The 24636-nt window shown below is 59.1% G+C and overlaps 1 protein-coding gene across 1 annotated transcript; it reads right to left on the bottom strand.

The window, feature by feature from the left end:
- Positions 1-137: 137 nt before the first annotated feature.
- CEP131 (centrosomal protein 131) lies at positions 138-18885 on the bottom strand. Its single transcript, XM_061176950.1, has 27 exons — positions 18809-18885; positions 18581-18685; positions 15947-16148; positions 15101-15210; positions 14541-14655; positions 14112-14239; positions 11607-11720; positions 10905-11060; positions 9528-9645; positions 9055-9171; positions 8702-8852; positions 8089-8183; positions 7430-7612; positions 6872-7048; positions 6668-6793; positions 6433-6558; positions 5224-5340; positions 4682-4784; positions 3763-3964; positions 3392-3499; positions 3188-3305; positions 2827-2901; positions 1725-1867; positions 1468-1645; positions 1182-1378; positions 379-439; positions 138-303 (listed from the first exon to the last, which is right to left on the bottom strand). The coding sequence occupies exons 1-27, from the start codon at positions 18883-18885 to the stop codon at positions 229-231; spliced, it is 3477 nt and encodes a 1158-aa protein (XP_061032933.1). The 3' UTR covers positions 138-228.
- Positions 18886-24636: the final 5751 nt, after the last annotated feature.

The raw sequence follows: 24636 nt of genomic DNA, 5'->3' as shown, positions 1-24636 counted from the left end.
GGAACATGGGGGGCAGGCCAAGAGCAAAGCTAGGTCGGGTCACCTCACACCTGGCCCTGAGCAGCCTCCAGCCCCGCCACCCCAGGCCCCAGCCCAGGAGAGACAAGTCAGGGTCACACAAAGTATTAAAAGACACCTCTTTACTGTTACGACGTAGCCTCGGTGCTCCACCTGAGGGGCGGCCAGAGCACCTCCTGCCAGGCGCCCTCAGCCTGCTGCTGTCAGCGGTCACTTGGCACTCGGGAACGGCCGCCTGCGCTGCTCCAGCAGCTCCTCCAGGTGGTCGGCCCTCTTCATCGCGGCCTGCAACAGGCCGTCCATCCTGGTCAGGCCTGAGCCACCCCCGCTCCCCCAGGAAGGCCGGCCGTGGGGACCCACCTCGTGCTGCTTCCGGAGGCTGCTCACCGCCTCCTCCTTCTTTGCCAGGGCCAGCTTCACCCTGCGGGGGAGTGTGCAGTGGGCCTCTGTGCGATGCCCCTGCCAGACCCTCACGCCAGCCTGCAGCTCTGAGTGCAGCAGGGTGGCCGGTGGGGGGTCTCCATCCCCCGAAGAGCAGGAGGGGCCACTCCTGCCCACCTTGTCCCAGCCCTGCTGACTGCGGCACTGGGCCGCCTGGAGAAGCCAATGACAGGATCTGTGACCCCACGGCTGACCCCATGTGAATCCATGCCCCTTGGGAAGGGCTCCCTGCTGAGAGGAGGATGAGAAGCCCCCACCACACACCTGCATCGCAGAGCACCCACGGAGGGCAGGCAGGTAGGGACCAGGGAAGGACTAAGGGACCCCTGGCGGCGGGGGGAGTAGGGGGTGGAGGGTGTCCACCCTTTTTGCATAGCACCCACTCCACCCAGGCCCAGGGGGCTAAGGGCCGAGGAGCTCCTCTCCGGACACCCACACATAGGGCACCCGCCCTGGCTGGGGTTGGCTGGGCTTCTTCCCAGGCTCTGGGGCGAAGCACCACATAGAGGACGACAGAGCCTCAAACACAGCCTGGAGCAGCCACGGCTGATGCGGCCCAGTTCTGCATCGGCAGGAAGCAGGAAGCAGGAAGCAGGAAGCTGGAAGGAGGGCGCGCAGCCTGCTCGCCTTCCTGGGCCCAGCGTCCTCTTTGGAGCCACAGGGTCCCGCCTGCCTCCCCCAGCCCTGTGCTCCCCGGGACCCCAGTCAGCCCTGCAGCCCACCTCCCGTGAACCTCCTCCAGCTCCGCCTGCTTCTCCCGCGTGAGCTGCTCCAGCTCCAGCCGCTGGCGGGCCCGCAGCTCGGCCAGCTCGGCCCTGACCTGCCGGTTCTCCTCCTCGGAAGCTGCCAGCCGGTCAGCGAACTCCTGGCGAAGGACCTGGGCCAAGCTGCTGCGCTCGCCAGCCAGCTGCTCATTTACCTGGGGTGGCGGGCGGGGAGGACAGGGACGGCGTGAGCGGACGGCAGGGGCTGGGGGCTGGCGGTCAGCCACCCATCCCGCCCGCTCACCGCCTTCACATCCGCCAGCTCCTTCTCCTTCTGCCGCACCAGGCCCTGCAGACGCACATTCTCCCCCTCGGCCTCCCCAAGGCGCCCCTTCAGCTCTGCACACCGTTCCTGGAGCTTCCGCTCCGACTGTTCCAGCTCTGAGAGCTCCGCCTCGTACTTATCCCGGAGGCGTTTGACCCTGGTGGTGGGAGAAGCAGGGTCAGAGGCAGCCCCATTGCCAGTCTCTGGGCCTCGCTCCGGGGTTCTCGGGGCCTCACCGGCTCTCAGCGGCCCGCTCGTTCTCCTCCCTGGCCAGCGTCATGTCGGCCTCCAGCCGGTGGATGACCAGCTCGATCTCCTTGTCCCGGCCTCTCCGGATCTCTTCCTTCAGCTCCCGTTCCCGGTTCAGCAGCCACGCTTCCTGCAGGGGAGGCCCAGAGGGTTTGGGGGGCCGGCTGAGGTTGGCGGAGGAGGCCGAGGGATGGCCACATGGACTCTTGGGAATGCCCTGATGGCAGGGAAGGAGAGGCCTCGCACTACCCCAGGCCCCACCTGTCCTCAGGGGTGGAGGCCACATCCTGTCATCAGGACCCAGCGTGGGACACAGCAGGGGCTTGAGTGGGAACCATTAGCACAGCCTGGTGCTTCTCCCCACTCAGAGACCCGGGACTAAGACCACAGAGACCGCGTCTACTGCCAAACTGACCCTCCTGATAAAAGAAAGGACCTCATCTGGTTGCTGAGGGCCCCACCTGGGTGCGAGAGCATCAGTGGGGCAGCCTCTTGGAAGGCAACCTGGAAACTGCCATCAGGTTTAACATGCCACGCCCTTTAACTCGGCAAACAGCCTGGGAACATATCCCACAGATATGGGGACCCCTCCATGTGTGGCTGGGGGTGGGGGATAGCACGGCTGCTGGGCCACTGCTCAGGCTTTGTCCCCAGGCTGATGCCTTGTGTGACCCCGGGTGCCTCTCCACCACAGCCTTCTTCCAGGACAGGAGAGGTGACACAGCCCACCTGGTAAAAGGCATGAGAGGACAAGGAAAAGCCTGCTCCTGCGTGGGCCCCTTACACTGGCTGCAGGTCAGCCTGTCAACTTTGAGAGCAGCTACCTGGGTGAGGAGAGGGTGAGGAACGCCCGCCACCATCAAGTGGGGTCCGCTCCAGCCCCCTGGTCTCTCCCGAGCCCACCTGGAAGCTCACTCAAGTACGGTCAGAATCACACCGCCAGCCCTGGGCAGCCAGAACCCACATGTGCCCGAGGGGAGGCCACAGAGGTGGAGCCTACAAGCCAGCTTTGAAGCCTGGGGTGCCGGGCAGGAGGGGAGAGAGGGAAGGAAGACCCCACCCCCTGCCCCAACTTCACCGGCCTCCCACCTCCTTCTTGGCGGAGTTGGCCTCCCACATCTGTTTCTCCACCTCCAGCTGGTCTTTCAGGGCCTTCAGTTCCATCTGGGGGCAAGTGACAGTGTGATAGCAGCCCCCGCTGGCTGCTCCCCACCCAGGGCAGTGTCTGCAAGAGCCTGGACGGGGCCTGCGGTCAAGCTGAGGGTCTGTGGTGAGCTAGCTGGGGAGTCCCGTCGTGTGAACCCAGGCTCAGCGTAGCACTCCAAGCGGCTGCCACCCTGGCAGGTGGGCGCTGCTCCTGGTGGTGGCCCCTCTCCACAGGTGGTGTGGGTGCTTTGCTGCTGGGCTGGCCTGGAGGGGCGGGGCCCGGGCGGGACGGGGCGGGGCTGACCTGATGCCGGCGCTCCTGCTCCTCTCTCCCCTTCTCAAACTCAGCCCTCAAGGCCCGGCCCCCTGCCGAGCTGCTCTCCTCCAGCTGCCGCCTCAGCTCGTCCAGCTCCGCCCGCTGCCTGCAGGTGAGCAGAGGCCAGTTCTGTAAGGCGGGGTGGGCGGGGCTGGGCGGGGCTGGGCCGGGCTGGGCCCCTCCCCGCGGTACCTGGCAGCCTGCTGGCCCAGCCGCTCCTTCTCCTCGGCCACCTCGTTGTAGAGCCGCCGCCGCTGCTGCTGCAGGGCCCGCTGCTCCTGCTCCAGGTGCTGCTCGAAGCTGCGGACACAGGACCCGCTGGGGGTGGGGGCCGCCGGAGCGCTGGAGTCCCCGCCCCGTCCACCCCAGCCGCCACCCGGGCACGTCCCTCAGAACTGAACTGCCCAGTACAGCTGCATCCCTCGGTGTCCTACACCCCCCCCCATTTTCTCTGTCCTCCGAGGGAGGCCACTGCGGAGGAAGTGCTGTTTGCTCTGGGGGGTCTGCGCACACCCCAGGCCTCACCCCCACCCTCCACGTCCCCAGAGGGCTGGGACCCTCACCGCTGCTGAGCACGCTCCCACTCCTGACGGCCCAGCGCCTCCTTCTCCCGCTCCAGGTGCTCGCGGAGCTCCTCCGCCTGGCGTCCGTAGCGCTGGGCCGCGCGCTCGTCCGCCTGCAGCAGCTCCACCGCGTGCAGGCTCTTTAGCTTCTTCACCTCCTGCTTGTGCTTGGCGATCAGCTTCTGGATCTCAGGCTCCAGGCCTGGGGGGCGTGGAGGGAGACCGTGCTGCAGGGACCCTCCTCCACCACTGCAGGGGCGCTGCCCCTCGCCCCTCTGTACTGTGGGGGACCCCCGACCTCTGCCCACCATGACACCAGGGCTGCAGTCCGGACAGAGGACACCCCACCCCATGGGCTCCAGCCCAAAGCACAGCTGAGTCCACCAGTGCCCACGGCATCTCTCCCTGCCCACTGCACCGAGGCTCCCTCCTTGGTGCTCTGGCCTGTTGGGTCTCCCCCTGGAGAAGGGGGGTCACTGGAGAGGAGGGTGTCCTGGGGCAGGAGGGCCGGGCATGGGCAGACACAGCTGGGGCTGCCCCATCAGCCCTCAGAAGGCTCTCCGAGTGGGGGAGGAGCGACTGTGCTGCCAGCAGGTGGCCCCCACCCCGAACCCCCACCTGGCTTGCTCCCCTGGAAGCTGGAGGAGACCAGGAGACCCGGCAAGGGGAGCCCGGCCAAGGGAAGGTGAGGCCCCCCCACCGGACCAGGCCCTCTGTCTGGATGCTGGTCTGTGGCCAAGCTCGTGTGCCGCCAGCCTCCCTTGCTCCTCCCGGCCTCGAGCCAGCTGGGCCGCATCCCTGAGTCTCACTGCTTCCCAGGAAGCCTCTCTGCCACGTGTGTAATTGGAACTATTGTTCTCACTCGAGACCCCCGCGATTACTCCACCCGAGTGGCGGCTCTGGGCACAGCGGCACCCACCTTTAACCGTGATCTCCTTGATCTTCCGGGTCTTCTCATTGATCCACTTTTCCCTGCGAACTTTTTCGGTGGCGCTCATGAGTTCTTTGAGTTTCTTAATCTCCTACCAGCAAGGAAACAGGAGTCAATAGAGGAGCTGTGCAAAGCGGGAAGATGCAAATGACAGCCCCCTTCTGGCCATCCCCTGGGTTTCAGGAGGCGGCCTTTCAACAGTGACCTCGGGCAAAGCAGGAAGCACCAGGGGCTGCGGTTGTTGTCTGACGGAAGCCGGGAGTAGTAAGTGGCGTCCCTCTGACCAGGGACCAGAGCTGCGGCATGTCCTCGGTCACCTCCTCTGAACCCCACCTCCTCATCTGTGACATGGGAAGGGTCATGCGAGTCCCTCAGCCCCTGTCCCGGGGTCTGCCACTTGCCGGGCTTGCGGGAAGCAGCTCGGAGGTCGGGGAATGAGGCTCCGGGGGCCACCTGTCCTGGGGTCCCTCGCACAGGGCTTGCAGGCACACCAGGCCTGGGGTCAGGTGTCAGGAGGGCGAGGGGCTCACCAGCTCGTGCTGCTCCTGCATCTGGGCCTCCTTGTCCTTGAGCCTCTGGTCCCTCTGCTTCAGCTCGGCCACCAGGGCCTCACACTTCTCACCCAGAGCCTTCTTGTCTTCGATCAACTGCGACCAGGGGCGGAGGTGAAGCTGCTGCCCCGTGAGGCCAGGAGACCCCGCCTCCCCTCACCCGGGGGGCCAGCGCACCAAATCCCAAAACACTCCGCTGCTCCTGGGTCTGTGCGGGACCCTGGGTCAGGGAGGGTGTGCACACGTGGACAAGGGGCTGCAGCTGCCCCCGGCCCTCAAGCCCCCTGAGACCTGGCTGGTGTCAGCGGAGCTCAGGCAGGGACGGTGCCTTGGCTACCAGCCGCCCACTGTGGCCACATCAGGAGCTTCCTGGAATGGGGGTCATTCTTTCGACCCCGTCACCTGGCCTGTGGAGAAGGGCCTGCCCGTTGCCTGCCAAGGGGTCTCTGTGAAGCCCCAGGATGGCACCCAGCCTCACTGAGGGCTCCAGGCAGACCCCCAATTTGGAGACACCTATGACCACTAAGCAGAGTGTCGCTAATGATCACGGGAGGCCACTCGGTTCCTCTGGGCTCCTTCCTCTCTTCACAGACCCCGCACCAGAGTTTTCCTCAGAAAAGGACCCGACGGGGGGGCTTGACTGAACACAGCGTGGGCATGAAGCTTCCACCACCCTGTCAAGGGAGCTCTGGCTGCCCCACCAGCCCCAGCAGACCAGGAGTGGCCTCCCCGGGACATGGACAGTCTGGAACACACAGGAAAGTTCAGTGTGTGTCCTGCTGGACGCCTCCCACCAGGCCCCCAGAGGACCAACCGGTCCTCTGAGTGATCCCACACGTCTGGACCCCACCCTGGATGTGCTCTGCCCACCTGCTCCTGCTGCCCGCCCACCATGCTGGGCTGGGGAGCACGGCCATGGGTGGGGGGAGGATTACGGCTGTGGGGAGCATCGCTGGAGGCTGGTGAGCAGCACCCAGTGGGGCTGGTGTGCACTGGACCAGCCCTGGTCCCCACAGGGGAAGATGCTGCCCGTTTCTACAGAAGGAGAAGGAGACCCACAGGGGAGGCCAATGGCTCCAGAAATCTCCATGAGGCCCGAGCTGGTCTGGAACCCAGTCCCGTTCTCCTCCCTGACTGCTCAGGTCCTGACAGCCCTGCCCTCAAGCCCCGCCTCCCAGGCAGCACCACCTGGTCGATGAAGGACAGGTGCCGCTGTACGGTGGCCTCGTAGTGCTCCTTCTGCTGCCGCAGCTGCCGACCCAGCTCCTTCTCCGTCTCTTTGACCCGCCGGATGGTGAGGTCGCGCTGCTGTGCCTGCGGGGGGTGTGGGAGATGAGACAGAGATGAGGCCCTCAGGGGGCAGGCCGGGGACTCGCTCCAGCTGGGGACATGGGGACGGAGGCAGTGCTGGTGGCGACGTTACCAGCGCCCTCTGCAACAGCACCATCGCCTGCTTCTTCTCCTCCACCTCCAGCTGCAGCCGCATCACCGACGTGCTGACCTCGGACGCAGGTTCCAGGCGCCCCAGCCCCTCCTCCGGCATGGGCCCCTGGGGACGCGGCTGCGTCAGGCAGGCCCTGGTCACCTAGTGATGACCTGCCGTCCCTCCCTGGAGACCCCTCCACACCTGGGGGGCCGAGGCCGGCAGGCCCTGCCCAGACTTCTCCATCTCATCCAGGAAGCTCATGATACTCTGCAGCTTGGCCTCTGAAAGCAGGGTCCCATCCTCGCGGGGGCAAGCGGCCACACTCAGCTTTCCAAATTTCTCCAGGTTGTCAGCTGTCAGGGAGCTGGAATCGTCCTCCTGCGGGGGGAGGGGGCGCAGCATTAGGGGCAGTCGCGGCAGCGGAAGACTCTGGGCTGGCCTTCCAGCAGCTGCTCAGGGCCCCCTGGGGCAGGAGAGAGCCTGGTCCGAGGGAGGGCCTCTCAGGCTGCCCAGACCCTGGCAGGGCATCCATCACCTGGGGGCACCACTGGCAGAGAGGTGGTGCCCACCCCACCTCCACCCCTGGGTTATTCTGGGGGTCCTAAACCTTAGTGAGCCTGGGGATGACAAGGGGGTTCAACAAGGTCCCATCTGGCCCTCGTTAGCATCCTGACTAGAGCAGGGAGGAGCCCGGTGGACTTCCCTGGCCCCCAAAGTGCCCCTGTGACCCGCGTGGACAGTGGCAAGGCCCACGGTCACCTCGTCGGTCCAGGCGTATTTGTCCTTGTGGTAGGCCTGGGGGTGGGGCAGCGGCTCAGGCTCCTGCTCCAGCAGCTTCAGCGTGTCCAGCAGCTCGTCCAGGGTTGCCCTGGACTTGGCCCTGCTCCCAGCAGGGCCCAAAGCTTCCAGGCCCTCGCCAGCCACGTCCTGGAAGCTGGCATCCTGCAGCAGATGGGCCATTAGAGGCAGAGACCACCAGAGAATGGTGGGGGGGAGGCCGGGGTGAGACTTCCTCCACACGGGTGCCTGCCCGCTCAGCCACAGGGACTGGGTTTGCCCCCCAACCCACCTCCAGGGAAACAAAAAGGGCGGCCGGGTGAGATGGGTCCGGGCCTGGCCTCCTCGTCCCTCAGGCTGGCAGCGTTGGCCAACACCTAACCTCTGAGCTTCCAGCTCTCTTCTGTGGGCCTGCACAGGCCCCACCCCAGTGTCCATGAAGACCCAGTGGGATTCCAGAGCAACCATTGAGACCCCAGCCCTCCGCTGGAGCGACAAGACCCATCCTGGGTGGCCTTTCCTGGTGTGAGTGACCCCACAGCCAGGGAGGGGCAGGGAAAGGGCAAACGCAAGCCACCCCGGCACAGATGCACCCCAGAGCTGAAGCCGGGCAGGGAGGGCAGGAAGGGCTGTGCCGAGACCTGAGGCTTGTCCTCTGGAAGCTGCCTGGGCTCTGGCGACGAGTCGTGGGCAGGCTGGCAGGGGTCCTCCGGGCCCGCGGTGCGGAGGCCAGCCCCTGCACAATGGAACGCAGCGTCAGCCCACCTGGGGGCAGCGAACGTGGGGGAGCCCTTGGGAAGAAGCCAGGGAAGGGGGGTGCAGGCCTGGGACAGCACGTGCCACAGTGGACCTCATGGAACAGCGGGGACAATGGAGATCCCTGACCTCCTGGGGCGAGAGGTCAGGTAGCTGGTGCAGCTGCTCTGTAGGGACCCTGTGTCCAGCTCCAGAGTAACTGGGGCAGAGGTGGAGGAGCAGGGCCTGGCGTCTGCTGAGAACGACGCCCCTCCTCCACGGGTGGAAGCCACAAACGGGGCAGTGGCACAGGGGGCCAGAGGACACTGGCAGAGGCCACACCTCCTTCTCAGCCACGGGCCTCCCTGAGGGAAGGGGATGGGGAGGTCTGGGCATGGGGGTGTCCGCCTTCAGGGATGGCTGCACCTGGGGTCACCATACCCAGGGTGTCTGCACACAGAGCCGGAGGCAGAGGTGGGCAGGCGGCAGGGCAGCCTCCGGGCTCTCGGACCTGCTCACCAGTGTTATTGGCCTTGCGGGTCTGCTGGGCGGCGCTCCCCGGCCTCAGGGTTGGCTCCTGGGTGGTCTGGGCCTTCCCTGTCTCCCCCGGCCGCTTCAGCAGCCCACGGTCAGCGTTACCTGACTTCTGGGCTCGCTTCTGCTGCAGTTCCTGCCGTGGGGAGCACCTGTGGGCAACCCCGCCCAGGGGAGAAGGCGGCCCCTTGTCCTCCCCAAGCCGTGCTGTCCAAGGCCCCACACCCAGGAGCTCAGGGAAGGGGGCGGCGGGGCCCCCAGGAGCACAGTGGTGCTCTCGGCACATGGGGGTCCTGCCTTAGCACCGGGCTCCCCATGTGGCTCAGGTCACCCCTCACCTGGATGGCTGCCCTCCGGGCCTGGCGTGCCTTCTCCTCCCGGGCCTTCCTCCTGGCCACCTCTTTCTGTTGGTGCTGGTCCAGGAGGGTCCCCTCTCCTAGCCGCTGCTGCTGCCCCTGCAGAAGCCGAGCCATGGTGGGTTTCACTGGGAAGATGGGGTTGCCCCATCCTGCCATTTCTCTGCCCCACAGAGGACAAGCCCCCCTCTCCCAGGTGGCCAGCAGCTCCTGCAGGTGGGAGATGGCTTTGCATCCCAGCCAGAAACCCACCCCACCTTTCAGCAGGGGTGACCTGGCACCCAGGCCCTGCTGACCGAGTGACTCAGGAGGGAGGAAACTGGGCCCCCAGATGGGGGGGACCCATGGGGCAGTTCTAGGTTCAACCCCACTGGTCCGAGAAACCCTGCCATATAGCTGGACCCCTGGGATTCTTGCCCGCCCCCTCAGGGTGTGGCTCACACACACACGCTGACCTCTTGCTTGGACACCAGCAGGTGCTCCAGGCGGGCGGCTCCGGCTCGGCGCCGTTGCACTTGATGTCGGTACCAGCGCTGGATGGTGATGGCGGCCTGGTTCACCTGGTGGATAAACCTGCCAGAAAGTGGGGCTCAGGATGGAGGCGGCTGAGCCAAGGCGTCCCTCCCCGGGTCTCCAGAAGGCCCGGCAGGCAGAGAAGCCGGCGGCTGTGCACGTGGCCCTTCTTCAGGTGCCAGCGTTCCCCAGGGAAATGGAGACGCTCATCCGCACAGGTTGTGCACAATTGCTAGAAACAGAAAGTAACCCAAAGGCCCACCACCTATGGGTGAGCACTGTGTGCTCCTGACAGCGACATTAGTCACAGACAAACAGCAACAAACCAGGGACTCTGCAGGCCAGGCACGGAAGGCCACAGGCCGGTGCTCTAGTCAGGGCCTGCTAGGGAAGGCAAGCTGCAGGGCACAGGCTGGTGTGGCCAGGGTCTCGGACGGAAGGGGCTGGGTGAGAGGTGTGCGAGGGGATCCCAGGGGGTGACATCGTTCCGTCTGCACGTGCATCAAACTCATAGACCTGTGCCCTAAAGGGGGCGTGTCTTGTTGTACGTAAATTATACTCAGTAAAGCGGGTTAAACCCAAAGCCTTCACCTTGGCTCTCAGGGACACTGTTGATTCACTCAGCAAAGGTGCTAATGGACCATCTAGGACGTGAGCAGTCACCGGCCATGGGACATGCACGCAGAGGGGAGCCCTGGTGGGGACACCCGGGCCTCACCCAGCTCGTCCCGCTTGCCCGCTTCCAGGGCCCAGTCCCAAGCTCTACTGGGACAGCAGTGGTGACTGCTCAGCCAGGTGAGGCTCTCAAAGCCCAGCCTCTGATCGCTAAGCGGTTCCTGACGGGGCACAACGTCACAGACCTGGGGCTGCAGCAGAAGATCCCACCATGCCCACCCTCTGCGCTCCCCTGGGGCAAGATTCTAGGGGCGGCTCCATCAGTTGTTTGGAGTTTTTCAGTTTTATATCTTCTTTCTGCTTAACGTTTTTTTAACGAACAGATTTACTGAGGTATGGTTTACGTACTTATAAAATTCACCCATTTTGAGTATACGATTCAATGATTTTTAGTAACTTTACAGAGTTGTACGACCGCCAGCATGATCCGGTTTGAGAACGTTTCCATCGCCACCCAAAGCACTCCCCTGGCCCCAGGCAGCCACCGCTCTCCTTTCTGTTTCTGCAGATTTGCCTTTCTTGACGTTTTATATAAAAAGAATTGTACGTGTGGTCTTTTCAGCCTACATATCTTAAAACAACTCTTAAATGGAAATTTCTCTCACTGGTACCTCAGGCCTCCTCCCAGCCCCGGCTGCGGTCACCTCTCAGCCTCCTCCTCGGTCACCTCCTTCCGTCTGAGCTGGCCGGCGGTGCCCCCTGAGTTGTTCTGGACCGTGTGGTTGCTACGGGCCGCGTTCTTCTGCGGCTTCCCGAGGCTGCTGCCCTCGCCCTCGTCTGTGGCTGCCTTGATGATGTTGCTGACCGGGAGGGCAGAGAAAGGCTCACAGTCTCCTGACAGGGCCCCCCTCTCCTGGCCCCTGGGGGACGGCTCTGCCCGAAGCCTGGGGAGCTGCCTCAGCCTGGTCCTGGGGCCTTGGGCCTGGGAGGAGGCACCCACAGGTCCTGTTCCCCGTTCTGACTTGCTGGTCATCGCCAGGGTCACCTACTCCGCCCCCACCAGGGCCCGTCTGGTGGCACCCAGGGTTAATGGGCACGGCATTTAAAACAGCAGAAAGGTCTCAAATGTCACAGGATCCCAGAGCCAGATGGTGACTCAAGACACCCATGGGCTGTCCCTGACCTGAGCACACCATGCAGTGGACGTGGGGGTGACGGACTAGGGGCTGCTCTGCTCAGCTCAGCTCAGCCCTGCTCGAGATCCCCGTTGGCTTTGGTCTTAGCTGGGGACCGGAGACTCAGGGGGTGGCTGCGGCTTCCTCCGCAGGACCTCAGGCTGGAGTGAGCCCGGGCCCGCCTGTGTGGCCCAGGTCATGCACCGTGCAAGGCTGGAGCCAGGGCCTTACTTGAGGGAGGGAGCCATGTGGTTGGAGCTCTTGGGGGGCGGCACCTTCTCCGAGGGGGTGTAGTGGTTGTGCACCATGGTGGTGACGCAGTTGCCCACGGCGCCCTTGTTGCTCCTGCCAGGAGAGACCGGGGCAGGGGGGTCAGGCTCTGAGAAAGAACCCCGAGTCACGCTGTTGATGCCAGGGCTCACTGTGGCGTCGTCTCAGTGTCCCTGCCGGTGGGGCCCTTCTTCGGACCTGGGAAAACTCCACCAGGGCATTCCACCGAGCAGAACCCGAGGTTTGAGGGTGAAAACTGCGGCCCCTGACTTCGGACATGCCTGCGACAGGGTGAGGGAACGGTCACAGACCAGTCAACAGAGAAAGGACCTCCCCCTGCCAGTTACACGTGATGGATGGAATACACACTGTCTTCTCTCTGCCCCTCTCAAACCCGCTAGAAGGAATAAAAAATGTACAAACACACAAGGATGAGAAGACGAGACAGTGGCAAAGAGATGTCCACAAAGTTCTTGAGGACGAGGAACAGAGGGCCCAGTGGCGACTGACTCGCAAAGTGAGTGAGGGGAAACCTGGGTGCCGCAGGGGCCACGAGGAGGCTGGTCTGCACCCCACAATCCAGGGAGGTGCAGGAAGCAAGGGCACCTGGCTCTTCCAAAGCAGCAGCTGCGCCTGCACCCCCTTCCTCACTCTGAGCATCAGGCACCAAGCCCAGCCTGCCCCGCCCCTCCTCCTGCAGAAGACAAGCAGCTAGGTCTCCAGGTGAAAGTCTGTGCACTGGACCAGGACACCCCCATCCCTTTCCTGCTGGTCCGCAGAACTGGTGGCCCTCAAATAACCCCGCGGGGGAGACAGGAGGATCTCTCCCTGGAGAGACTGGGCAGCCCCACAGAAAAGTCCCAGACGCAGACAGGTGGGGAGCCCCCAGCACAGCAGCCTTGTCCCCACACAATCACCTCAAAGTGAAGCCTCCAGGCAACTTTTAGGGCCTCCCTCTTAAATTCTGACAGAGCCAGTATTCCAGACATTTGGGAAAGACCCACATGTGAAAGGTCAACAAACAGAATATGATGGAAATAAGGCCAAGCAAAGAACAGGACATTTCAACAAATCTACACTCAGTGTCAGGCTGTGCTGATAAATCTTTAACAGCCAAGTCTCTAGAGAGAAAAGCTCTTATCTGCAGCATCTGCCAATGTCAGTGACAATATTCCCACCGTGGCTGATTTCAGACACCCTGGAACCAGAGCCGGGCAGAGGAGGACAGTCAGTCTCGTGAGCCAGTGCAGGCAGCTCCAGCCGCCTCTGCGTGGAGTCCTCAAACACGTGAGAGATGAAACAAGAACAAGATGCTACGAAAGAGGAAGGATGGAGAGACGTTCGAGAACAAGAGGAGCTGCAGGAGAAGAAACAAAGTGAGCATAGGGTTGAAAGACACAGTTAGGTGCATCTATCAGAAAGCAGATCCCAAAGCTAAAGAGAAAGAAAAGAAGGGAAGACGCCAACTTTGTAGAATCAACCCAGGAGGCCCAACATGCAAATAACAGCAGTCGCAAAAAGAACGGGAAAAAGAAAAGGGAGAAAACTGTCAAAGAAATGACAAGAGGAAATTTCCTAGAACCAAACAGCACAAGTGTGCACATGGACCAGCCACCAAAGCCCAGTGTGATGAGTGAAAGGACCACGTCTAAGGCCTGGCCCTGGGAGCTTCCACAACAGAGAAATGAAAAGATGACTCAAACTGCTTCTAGAGGGAGGAAAACAGACACGTGAAAGGACTGGGGATCAGGAAGGCAGTGAATTCACAACAGCTCTCCACGGAAACTGAGCAATTGCTTCAAGATGTCAGGAAAGCTTTCCAATCTAGAACTCAGCGCCAGCCAAACTCTCAGTCGGTGGAACGGTCACGGCATGTTCAGGCACATGTGGTCTTAGAAACTTTACCTCCCACACATTCTTCCTGAGGAATCTACGGGAGGATGTGCTCCCCTAGAGATGGAGGAAACGGAGGGCCTACCAGGAGGGAGGGGGTAGCGGAGGGCGGCCAGCTCGGACCCAGGCGAGAGAAGACAGGGCTCCAAGAAGTTTCTCTGGAGGAAGGTGGACGGGCAGGGCACCTGCTGGCCTGCTGGAGGGGAGTTCTAAGGTACTCTTGTCAAGTCTGGGAGAAGACGTGACCCACACACAGACAACAAACCAAGGAGGAAAACAAGAGATCATTTTTAACTCCGGGAAAAACAAAAGTGTGCCCCAAACATCAACAACGTCTCTTGAGCAGGTTCTGCTCTGAGGTTCACATCTTGGATTCCTCAATCCTCCTGACTCTGGGAGGCAAACACAACCATTATACCCTTGGTATAAATGAGGATCCTGGGGCCCAGGAGGGTTAAGCAACCTGCCCACAGCAATGTTCCGAGGCACCCTGGTCCAGACACAAATAAGACAAAGCGGCCACCCCCGGGAGCTCTGGGTAGGCGGGGCCGTGTGGCCCTGCAGCCGGCGCACCTGTTGTTGGCAGTAAAGTTGGGGGCCAGGGGCACCGTGCACTCTCTCCTCCGCGGGCCCACCAGCACGTCGAGGGTGCCAGGACTCTGGGCATCGGGTGGCAAGGTGAAGGCCCTGGGCTGGTCATCCTGCACACAGACGACAGCCTGTGACCTCGCTGCACACGCCACTGACACAGGGCCCCTGCCCTGCCCCCACTGCCCCACGCACACATGGGGAGCGGTGGGATGGCCCAAGGGCTGGGACATTCTTTGCTGCTCCTCCTCACATTGACCGCTGTGGTCAAAGCTGGCTAACTAACACTGATGCCCCCCATCCCCTGCTGGCCCACCCTGCAGGGGCAGCGAGAACAAAGCCGGAACCAGGCGTCACTCCCAACGAACACGGGCCGCGTGACGTCCTGTCCGCTCAGCTCAGCTGCAGCCTCACCAGGACATTCCACGTGGCTCCCTTCTCGCTGGAAGCTTTGCTCAGACTGGCAGGCCTCTTTCTCCCACCGGGGCTGCCCTCAAAGAGTGTCAGGAAGTCCGGGGGCTCTTCCGGCCTATGTCGCAGAGAGGATGGCAAGCAGGGATAGTCACTGGGCCCCGGGAGCCCGACTCCAGGAACCCAGACGGGGGTCATCTTACGAGGGGACAGGAGGGACCAGGTCACCGGTGGGGACTCCTGCTCCCCAGCCCACAGCATAAAATATCATTTCTCAGCCCCGATCTGACAACCGCACCTGGAAGAGGTGCTCACACCTGTCCTGTGGCCACCACAACACCCACAGGGAAAGCACAGCAAGGACAAGGAAGAGGAGCAGGCAGGGGGATGGTGGCCTTGAGGTCCACATCTCTGCGCAGGAAATGACGGGCCAAGACTCGTCCCGCCTGCCCTGCCCCGGGCTGGCCCCCCGTCCAGCCAGCGCTCACGCCAGTGAAGCTGGGAGAAGGGCTAACAGAGGGAGGAGAGAGCAGGCCGGGGGTACCTGAGGGGTCAGAGGTTACCTGAGGGGGCCAGGCCATGCCTGGTTGGCTTGTGGCTGGTTGACCTGAGTGGCACTGTTAGATCTGCGAAGGTTGCTGACGGCCCGGGAGCCTCCGGGCCCTGGGGCCTCCTGCCAAAAGGAGGGAAGCAACCAACCATGTGGCCAAGGTTTCAGACCCTTGCCAGTCCACGCAGCACCAGGCCAGGCTTGGACACAGATTTAGAGAGAGGCTCTCCTGGGTCACACGTAGACAGATGGGCAGGGGAGCAGCATGGGGGTCCTGGGTTTGACCTGCTGAGCGGGGGCAGGTCCTCGGCCTCTCACACGAAGTGGGAGCTCCTCACCCCTGGCAGACGGAAGGTCCGAGAGGAAGCGCGTGAGGCCCGCCCGGGCGCCGCAGCAAAGGCTGACCATCCTCCTCATCGCCTTCTAACCAACGAGCCTGGCCACTCACTCCCCCCTGCAGCTCTCGTCCCGCAGCTCCCGCGGCCATCCTGCTGCCCGCCTGCCCTGCCCTGCCTGGTATCTCAAGGCCACCAGGAGCTCCTCCTTCCCCACACATCAACCCCGTTTACAGAGGAATCACACAAATCCAATGTTGCTGGAACAGGAGGGACAGAGGCTTGGTGCTGGCAGGATCTAGGCTCTGCCCGGGGCCAGCTGACCCCAGTCTTGACCTCTTGGTGAGTCAGCTCCCTGGTCTACAAGCCGGAGTCCTTCCTGCCCCGGGGCGGCCCCAGGGATGCATGGGATGATGGACATGAAGGTGCCTGCTGAGGTGTGGAGCTTACCCAGGAGTCAGACGCCACCCCGAGGTAGGGGGCCCTGGACACCCCTGGACCTGAGGCCCAGCCCTAACACTCACCAGCATCTTCCTCCTTGGCTCGCTGCCAGTGACCATGGAGATGGAGCGGGCGATGGGCTTGGCGGTGGAGGCACTGTTGGGACGCCGGGACATGGGCGGAGGGAGGCCTGTCAGACTCAGGTCCATGCTTTCTGGGCTGCCCTCGGGAGGGCCGAAGGGGCCGCTGAGGGCCCTGGAGCCTTTCGTGGTGGACAAGTAGGCCCTGAGCAGGGAAGAAGGGATGCGAGGAGGTGTCCTCCGAGGAACCAGGTGCGCACACATAACCTCTGGCCCGGCCGCAGGGGCCCAGGGCGCCTGAGTTTGCCTGCCACCCAGCTCCCCAGAAGCCTGCCACGCCCACCACCCTCCTCACTGGGTGGCCATCTCTTCATTAGGAGCAGAAGCGAGTGGCAGAGTGGGACCCCGAGCATGAACGGCAAAAGGAGGTCCTCCTGGGGTCAAGATGACCATCCCCGGAGGGGCACTGCTGGGGGTGGCCGGGGGCTGCAGCAGTCATGGCTGTGAGCCCCCGCCCCGTGACAGGTACTCCACCCGCCTGGGCCCCATGTTCCTCATCTGTAAAATGGGCCTTTAAAAGTGCCTCCCCAGGGGTCATCATGAGGCTCAGACAAGACGGCTGTGAGGCTGGCGCGTGGTGAGCACCCCACAGGCGATATTCTAACTGGGGTTTGTTAGGGCCCCCAAACTTATCTGACCACAGAACCCCCTCCATCCCCTCAGAACCACCCAGAATATCCACAAGCTCCTGGGATGCGGCATCTGCTCTCGTGTCCAGGTTCCCCTCCTCCCCTCCTAGGTTGGCCGCCTCTGCAGCGTCCCGTGCTGGCCCTTCCTCTTCCGACTGCTCAGCCCTGGGCCTCTCTCTTCATCCTGGGGGACCGCCTCTGGCCTCCTGGCTTCAAACACCATCCATGGGCTGCCGGTTCCCACAGGCATACCTCCCGCCCCCCTGTCCCCTAGTTCCCAATTTAGCTAACCACAGAGCCCCTGGCACCTCAGACCCAAACGGACTCCTGACTACCGCCTCCAGCGCCCCTCGCTGGCGGGCATTTTCTGAAACCGGCTCAGACCGAAGATCCAGGTCTCATCCTGACATCCTCTCCCTCACCTCCACACCTGGCCCTCAGCAACCCAGCCGGTGCCCCTTCCCTGTCAGTCCCTTCCCTCCACAACCCCCATCTGAGCCCCCATCTCCTCAAACTGGACAACCGCAGCAGCCCTCCTCCGGCCCTGCCTGGCCGGCCCAGCCCCTCCCCGCACGGCAGCCACAGCTGATCTTTCTGAACCGGATCTCGGATCAGGCTGTGCCCCCAGTGAAGACCCTCCGAGGGCTCCCAGGCAGGGAGAATAAAGTCCACATGCCTAATGCCCCTCAGACCTGACCCTGATCTCTGTGACCTCCTCACTGCCTCCCTTTTCCCTCCTCAATCTGCTTGAGACCCTTCCCTGGGATGTCACAAGGCCCCCTTTCACTCAGACGGCTGCCTGTCGCCATCACTCTTCATCCCTCATCCTGCTTCATTCTTCTTCACTTGACCACCTGCCCACACAGGTTGGTCTGTGCACTGCCTGATGCCCTCGTAAGAATGTAAGGTCCATGAGGGTGGGGACCATGCAGCCGCAGAACCCGGCACGTGGCAGGTGTTCAGGTAACAAGAGGGGGTGAGCCGGCACCAGGAGTGACCAGAGGAATGAGCACAGCCCTCTGTGCCACGGAGGACTCTAGTGGGCCAGCGGGCACACACCATCGTCACCCAAGGCCAGCGCTGCAGCCTCCTTCAGTCCCAACACCCACAGCAGAGGCTTTGGCCCCTACTCTCCAGCGTGAGGGCAGAGGCTGTCCCTGCCACTCACCAGGCCAGTGTCCTCAGTTATGCATTTCCGGTCGGGTCGTGGGGGTGAAATTTAACACCCTCCTCTCCTCCAGGCACTGGCCACACCCAGCTGGACCCAGGCTGGCCCACTCGAGGAGGAGCGTGCAGGGCTCTGGGATGGTAAACACAGCCTCTCCGTGGAAACCTCCAGGCCAGACCTCACCTTGCATATAGAGGTGTCCCTCCCAGGACCTGAAGGGGGGTGTCCAGCGCCTCTGCCTGGACCCCTCAAGATGGGCTGTCCCAGGAACCCAGGCAGCTTCTCTGCCCGGCAGCTTCCCATCTCTCTGCGGTTTGGCTCAAGGTGGTGAGACCGGACTGCTGACTGGTCTCCACCCCATCCTCCTGCGAAGGCAGGAGGAGCTCAACGGCCCTGGGGCATGAGCCCCTCCTCACCTGTGCGGGGGCACCAAGGGGCTCTCACCTGCACCCTCCCCCTCATCTGGGCAGACCCCTTTACCTGCATAAGGACCCCCCCCGGGTCACCTGCGTGGACCCCCTCACCTGTGTGAGGGCCAGACCCCCTCACTTGCGCTGGCCTCCGCATCTGGGCGGGCCCAGGATCACCTCACCTGCGCGGGGACGCCCTCATCGGAACAAGGCCCCACTCACTTGCACGTTCCACCTCACCTGCGCAGCCCGGGATGCCCCTCCCTGCGCGGTCCAGGAACCCCCTCAGCTGCGCGGGCCCATCATCTGCGCAGGCCCTGGACCCCCCTTAACTGCGAGGGCAACCCCACCTGCACAGGGATCCCCTCACCTGCGCGGGTCGGGCCTGGGACTCGGGGCCTGCGGGACCGAACGGCGAGGGGTGCGTGGGGCCCTCCAGGCTAGGACGGGCGGGGCCCAGGCTTTGGGCCGGCGACTTCACGGCCCCGGCCCCGGCGCTGACTCCGAAGCCCGGTGACAATGAAACGGCCGGGAGGCCGGGCGAGCAGCCGCAGCTAGCAACCAGCAAACAGCCTAGCACCTCCTCCCCGTCCGTCACGGAGGCCCGCCTTTCCTGCCCGCGCCGCTTTCGAATTGGCCCTCCGGCCGCCCGCTCCGGACGTCCCGGGAGCTCATTGGGCCGCTCGGCTGTCCTTCGGGAAGTTCAGGCGTGGGAGGAGCAGCAGAGAGCTGAGGGCCCGTGGTGGCGGCGGGCTGCCGATTGGACTTGGCTGAGGGAGGCGGGGTCTCGGCAGAAGTGGGGGCGGGTCCTGGGCGGAGCCTGTGGGGAGGGATGGGGGAGGAGGAGAAAGGGGCGGGGTGCGGGGAGAGCAGCCGGGGGGGTGTGTGGTCGCTCCAAGCGTCTCTTTCACCCCAGCTCAGCCAGCTTGCGCGGCTGCCACAGGGTCCCCGAACTCCCACGCCGTGTCCCGGCTCCCACGCGTACGTCGGCTCCCACGCCGTCCCCCGGATCCCACGCGGAACCTCGGCTCCCACGCGGTCCCCGGGCTCCCTCCTTGCCGAGACCCGTCTGGACACGTGGGTCCTGCTACCCCCTGAAAGCTCCGTTTTGGGGTCCAGACCTGCGAGTCCCAGGGAGGCCCGCCTCGGGGGAAATGTGAAGCTGTCAATAGGGTGCCCTTTCTCAGGCGGCCCTGACACCGACTCCCACACCCAGTGCGCGGTGGCGTTGCCCTTTTTGTCTCCATCCTTTCTGTCTTGACGATGCCTTTTTTTTTTTTTTTTTGCCTCCTTCTCGAAAGTTTTAATCCTCCCACCTCCACCCCCGCAACTGGGGGTCGTTTCCTATTGTAACCCATGTCCACAGGCCCCACTGGCAGGGCCTCTCCTCCTTGGTGTCCTAGGTGTCCCACGAACGGCACGGTGCGTCCTTCCCAGCGCTCAGGTGGACCCAGCATGCCCAGCGCTGCGCTGCTCGGCCAGATTCCACCGGTCTGTGATCCCTTCACCAGGAAAGCCCTCTCTCCTCCACGAAACTTCTGATCTCACCAACAAGTCATCTTTCCCTTCAAAATAACAGCACTTTGCTGATTTTTGCCCCACTTTTACAAATCACATACTTATTTACTTTAAAATTTTTTAATTTATATCAATAAAAATCACATTTTGGCGTGTACAGCTGAGTTTTGACGATGCCTAGAGTTGTTGTACCACCACACAAACAAGGCACAGAACATTCTCTCCCCTCCCCAAACCCTGGGCTGCCTCTTTGTAGCCAAACCCTCCCCACCCCTTGCCCCAGCCACCACTAACCTGTCCCCTGTCACTATGATTTTGCCTTTTCCAGAGTGTCGTAGAAATGCAGTCCTGCGGTGTGTAGCGTTTTGGGTCTGGCTTCCTTCACTTAGCGGTGTGAGAGGCATCTATGTTCCTCTTCATTGCCGACTAGTATTCCACAGTATGCGTGAACCATACTTTATTACTCAGCAACCCAAGGACATAGGATTGTTTGCAGTTTGGGACAATTATGAATGGAACTGCTGTAAACATTCACTTTTAGGCTCTTGTATGAACATAAGTTTTCATGTCGCTTGGGTAAATAAATACTTAGGAGGGGACTACTGAATTGTATGGTAGGTACATGTTTAACTCTCTAAGAAACCGCTCAACTTTTCCAAAGGAGGTGTATCTTTTTACATTCTCATCAGCAGCGTGTGAGTTCCAATTGCTCCCCATTGCTCTCACACTTGGTATTACTGGGTTTTTAAATTATTATTATTTTTAAGTAATACTAATAGGTGTGTAGTGGTATCCCACGTGGTCTTCAATGGCATTTCCCTAATGATGTCAAAAATCTATTCATGGGCTTCTCTGCCCTATATTCATATACCTTCTTTGGTGAGGTGTCTGTCCAAATCTTTTGCCAGCTTTGTAAACTGGGGTTTTTGTTTTATCATCGAGTTTTGAGTGTTCGTTATATGTTCTTGATACAAGTCCTTCCTGAGAGCTGTGATTTGCAAACATCTTCTCCAGTCTGTGGCTTGTCTTTTTGTCCTCTTCACTGTGTCATTCAAAGTGAAGTTCTTCAACTTCAATGACGCCCAGTTTTTTCTATTACAGTTTGAGCTTTTTGTATCTCATAGAAACCATTGCCTAATCCAAGGACAGAACATTTTCTGCTAGGTTTTCTTCTGGAAGTTTTACACTTAGGTCTGTGGCTCACTTTAAATTTTGTGTAAGAGGGGCTTCCCTGGTGGTGCAGTGGTTAAGAATCTGCCTGCCAATGCAGGGGACACAGGTTCGAGGCCTTGTCCAGGAAGATCCCACATGCCGCGGAGCAACTAAGCCCATGTGCCACAACTACTGAACCTGCGCTCTAGAGCCTGTGAGCCACAACTACTGAGCCCATGCGCCACAACAATTGAAGCCCACACGCCTAGAGCCCGTGGTCTGCAACAAGAGAAGCCACCGCAATGAGAAGCCCATGCACCACAATGAAGAGAAGCCCCCGCTCGCCGCAACTAGAGAAAGCCCGTGCAGCAACAAATACCCAACACAGCCAAAAATAAATAAATAAAATAAATTTTAAAAAAAATTTGTGTAAGATATGAGATGGGGCCAAGCCTCATTCTTTTCTTCCAGTTGTTTCAATACTATCCGGTGAAAGTCTATCCTTTCTCCATTGAATTACCTTGACACCTGTGGAAAACCAATTGACCATATCTGTGTGGGTCTGTTTCTGAACTGTCTGTACTGGTCCATTGATCTGTGTCTGAACTTTCACCCATCTCACACTTCAAATCAGGTACTGTGAGCCTTCTGTGTTCTTTTTCAAAATCACCTTAGCTATTCTAATTGCTTTGACTTTGGCTGTAGCTTTTAGGATCAGCTTGTCTCCATTTACAAAAAAATCCAGGGGGAGTTTGATGGGGATTATGTTAAATCTGTAGATCAATCTGGGGAGAACTGACATCTTAACAGTAAAATTTTCCAATCGTGAACATGGTATAGCTCTCCATTTATGTAGGTCTTCATTGATTTCCTTCATCAGTCTTTTGTATTTTTCATCATACAGAGCCTACATATATTTTTTAGATTTGTACCTAATTATTTCATTTTTCAGATGCTATCATAAATAATAGTGGGTTTTTTGTTTTTTTAAAATAAATTTATTTTATTTATTTTTATTTTTGGCTGTGTTGGGTCTTCGTTGCTGCGTGCAGGCTTTCTCTAGTTGCAGCGAGCAGGGGCTACTCTTCCTTGCAGTGCACGGGCTTCTCATTGCGGTGGCTTCTCTTGTTGTGGAGCACAGGCCCTAGGTGCGTGGGCTTCAGTAGCTGTGGCGCGTGGGCTTAGTTGCTCCGCGGCATGTGGGATCTTCCCAGACCAGGGCTTGAACCCGTGTCCCCTGCATTGGCAGGTGTATTCCTAACCACTGCACCACCAGGGAAGCCCTATCATAAATAACAGTTTTTTAAATGTCAATTTCCAATTGTTTATCACCAGTATACGAAAATACAGTTCATGGTATAAGTTACTCTGTAGCTTGTGTTCTTGCTAAACTCATTTATTAGTTTTAGGGTTTTGTGTAGATTCCACGTGATTTTCTACATAGACAATTATGCTCTCTGTGAATAGAATCAGTTTTATTTCCTCCTTTCCAATGTGTTTGCCTTTTGATTTTTTCTTGTTTTATTTTGTGGCTGGAGCTTCCAGGACAATGCTAAACAGAAGTGATGAGCGCGGACAACCTGGCCTTGTTCCCAGTCTTAGGGGGAAAACATCCAGTCCTTTGCCATTAAGTATGGTGTTAGCTGTGGGATTTTTGTAGATACCCTTTACCAGGTGAAAGAAATTGTTATATTTCTAGTTTGCTGAGTTTTTAAAAAAATCATGAATGAATGTTGAATTTTCTCTCTTGCTATTTCTGTGTAAAATGATAATGTGATTCTTTCTCCTTTAGTGTGTTAATATGATGAATTGCACTGATTGATTTTCAGATGTTGAACCAGCCTTCCTTCCCCAGGAAAAACTCCACTTATTGTGATGTATTACTTTTTGTATATTGCTGGATTTGTTTCGCTAATTTTATTTTTTTAATTAATTAATTAATTTTTATTTTTTGGCTGCACTGGGTCTTCGTTGCTGCGCGTGGGCTTTCTCTAGTTGCAGAAAGCAGGGGTTACTCTTCGTTGTGGTGCGCGGGCTTCTCGTTGCGGTGGCTTCTCTTGTTGCGGAGCACAGGCTCTAGGTGTGCAGGCTTCAGTAGTTGTGGCTTGCGGGCTCTAGAGCGTAGGCTCAGTAGCTGTGGCACACGGGCTTAATTGCTCCGCGGCATGTGGGATCCTGCTCTGCGGACCAGGGCTCGAACCCATGTCCCCTGCATTGGCAGACGGATCCTTAACCACTGCGCTACCAGGGAAGCCCTGTTTCGCTAATATTTTGTTGAGGATTTTTTTTTTTAATCTATGTTGATGAAGGAGATTGGTCTGTAGTTCTCTAGACCAAGCGTACATGGAACATTCACCAAGATAGACTATATTCTGGGCCACTAAACAAACTCTAACAAAAGTTTGAAATCTTTAACAATATAATGGAAGTCTCACAAAATACGTTCTCTTACATCAGAGTTAAAGTAGTAATAACAAAAAAACACATTTTAAAATAATCCATCAGACAAAAAGGAAGTCTAATGGGAAATTAGAAAATATTTTGAACTGAATAAAAATAAAATGTATCAAAATTCATGGGATGCAGCTAAAGCAGTGTCTAGAGGAAAACGTGCAGGATTCTGTGCTCCCAATGCAGGGGGCCCAAGTTCGATCCCTGGTCAGGGAACTAGATCCTGCATGCTGCAACTAAAAGAGCCCACATGCCTCAACCAAAGATTCTGCATGCCACAACTAAATATCCCACATGCCTCAACTAAAGATCCTGCATGCCACAACTAAAAAAAAAAAAAGATCCCACATGCCGCAACTAAGACCTGGTGCAGCCAAATAAATATTTTTAAAACGTTTGTATCAGAAAAGAATAAAGTTCTCAAATCAATAATCTAAGCTTTAAAAAACTAGAGAAAGAAAAAAAACAGAACAAATGAAATAATAAAGAGCAAAAATCAATGAAATAGAAAACATAAAACTAGTAGATAGACTAAAACCAAGTTAGTTCTTCGAAAAGGTCAGTAATATTAATAAACCTCTTATCAGACTAACCAAGAAAGGGGCAAAATTATCAGTAACAGAAATGAAAGGTGGGACGCTATAGAAATTGAAAGAATAATGAAAAGTAGGCTAGAAAAACTCTATAGCTGGGGCTCCCCTGGTGGTGCAGTGGTTAAGAATCCGCCTGCCAACGCAGGGGACACGGGTTTGAGCCCTGGTCCAGGAGGATCCCATATGCCGCGGAGCAGCTAAGCCCGTGCGCCGCAACTACTGAGCCTGCGCTCTAGAGCCCACGAGCCACAACTACTGAGCTCGCGTGCCACAACTACTGAAGCCTGCGCACCTACAGCCCGTGCTCCACGAGAGGCCACTGCAGTGACAGGCCTGTGCACCACAACAAGGAACGGCCCCCGCTCACTGCAACTGGGGAAAGCCCACTTGCAGCAACAAAGACCAACGCAGCTAAAAACAAATAAATAAAAAAATTACTTAAGCTAGCCTATGAAAAAATAGATAACCCAAATCGTCCTAAATCTACTTAAGAAATTGAACTTCATAGTTAAAAACCTTGCAATTTAGAAAATTACAGGACAAGATAGTTCCACTGAGGAGTCCTTCCAAACATTTAAGGAAAAAATACCTGTCCCTGCTTTTAGAAGTCTCTCCGTGTGCCCCTTAGGGCCATCTTTTCACACACACACACACACACACACACACACACACACAAAGATGGAAAATAAAAGAAAAAAGCAAACAGTGCAGC

The sequence above is a fragment of the Eubalaena glacialis genome, chromosome 19 (genome assembly GCF_028564815.1).
Source record: "Eubalaena glacialis isolate mEubGla1 chromosome 19, mEubGla1.1.hap2.+ XY, whole genome shotgun sequence".
In the NCBI taxonomy this organism is placed as follows: Eukaryota; Metazoa; Chordata; class Mammalia; order Artiodactyla; family Balaenidae; genus Eubalaena; species Eubalaena glacialis.
Note: the sequence above shows the minus strand (reverse complement) of the source record. Positions and strands in the feature narration are given on the sequence as shown.

What these genes read in the sequence shown, in the direction of transcription:
- CEP131 (XM_061176950.1), bottom strand. Translation starts at nt 18,885, where the DNA reads ATGAGCTCCCGGGACGTCCGGAGCGGGCGGCCGGAGGGCCAATTCGAA. An exon ending in GAGCGGGCCGCTGAGAGCCG is followed by an intron (nt 1,646 to 1,724) that starts GTGAGGCCCCGA and finishes TCCCACCACCAG; the next exon opens with GGTCAAACGCCTCCGGGATA. An exon ending in GCCTCCGGAAGCAGCACGAG is followed by an intron (nt 304 to 378) that starts GTGGGTCCCCAC and finishes GGCCTGTTGCAG; the next exon opens with GCCGCGATGAAGAGGGCCGA.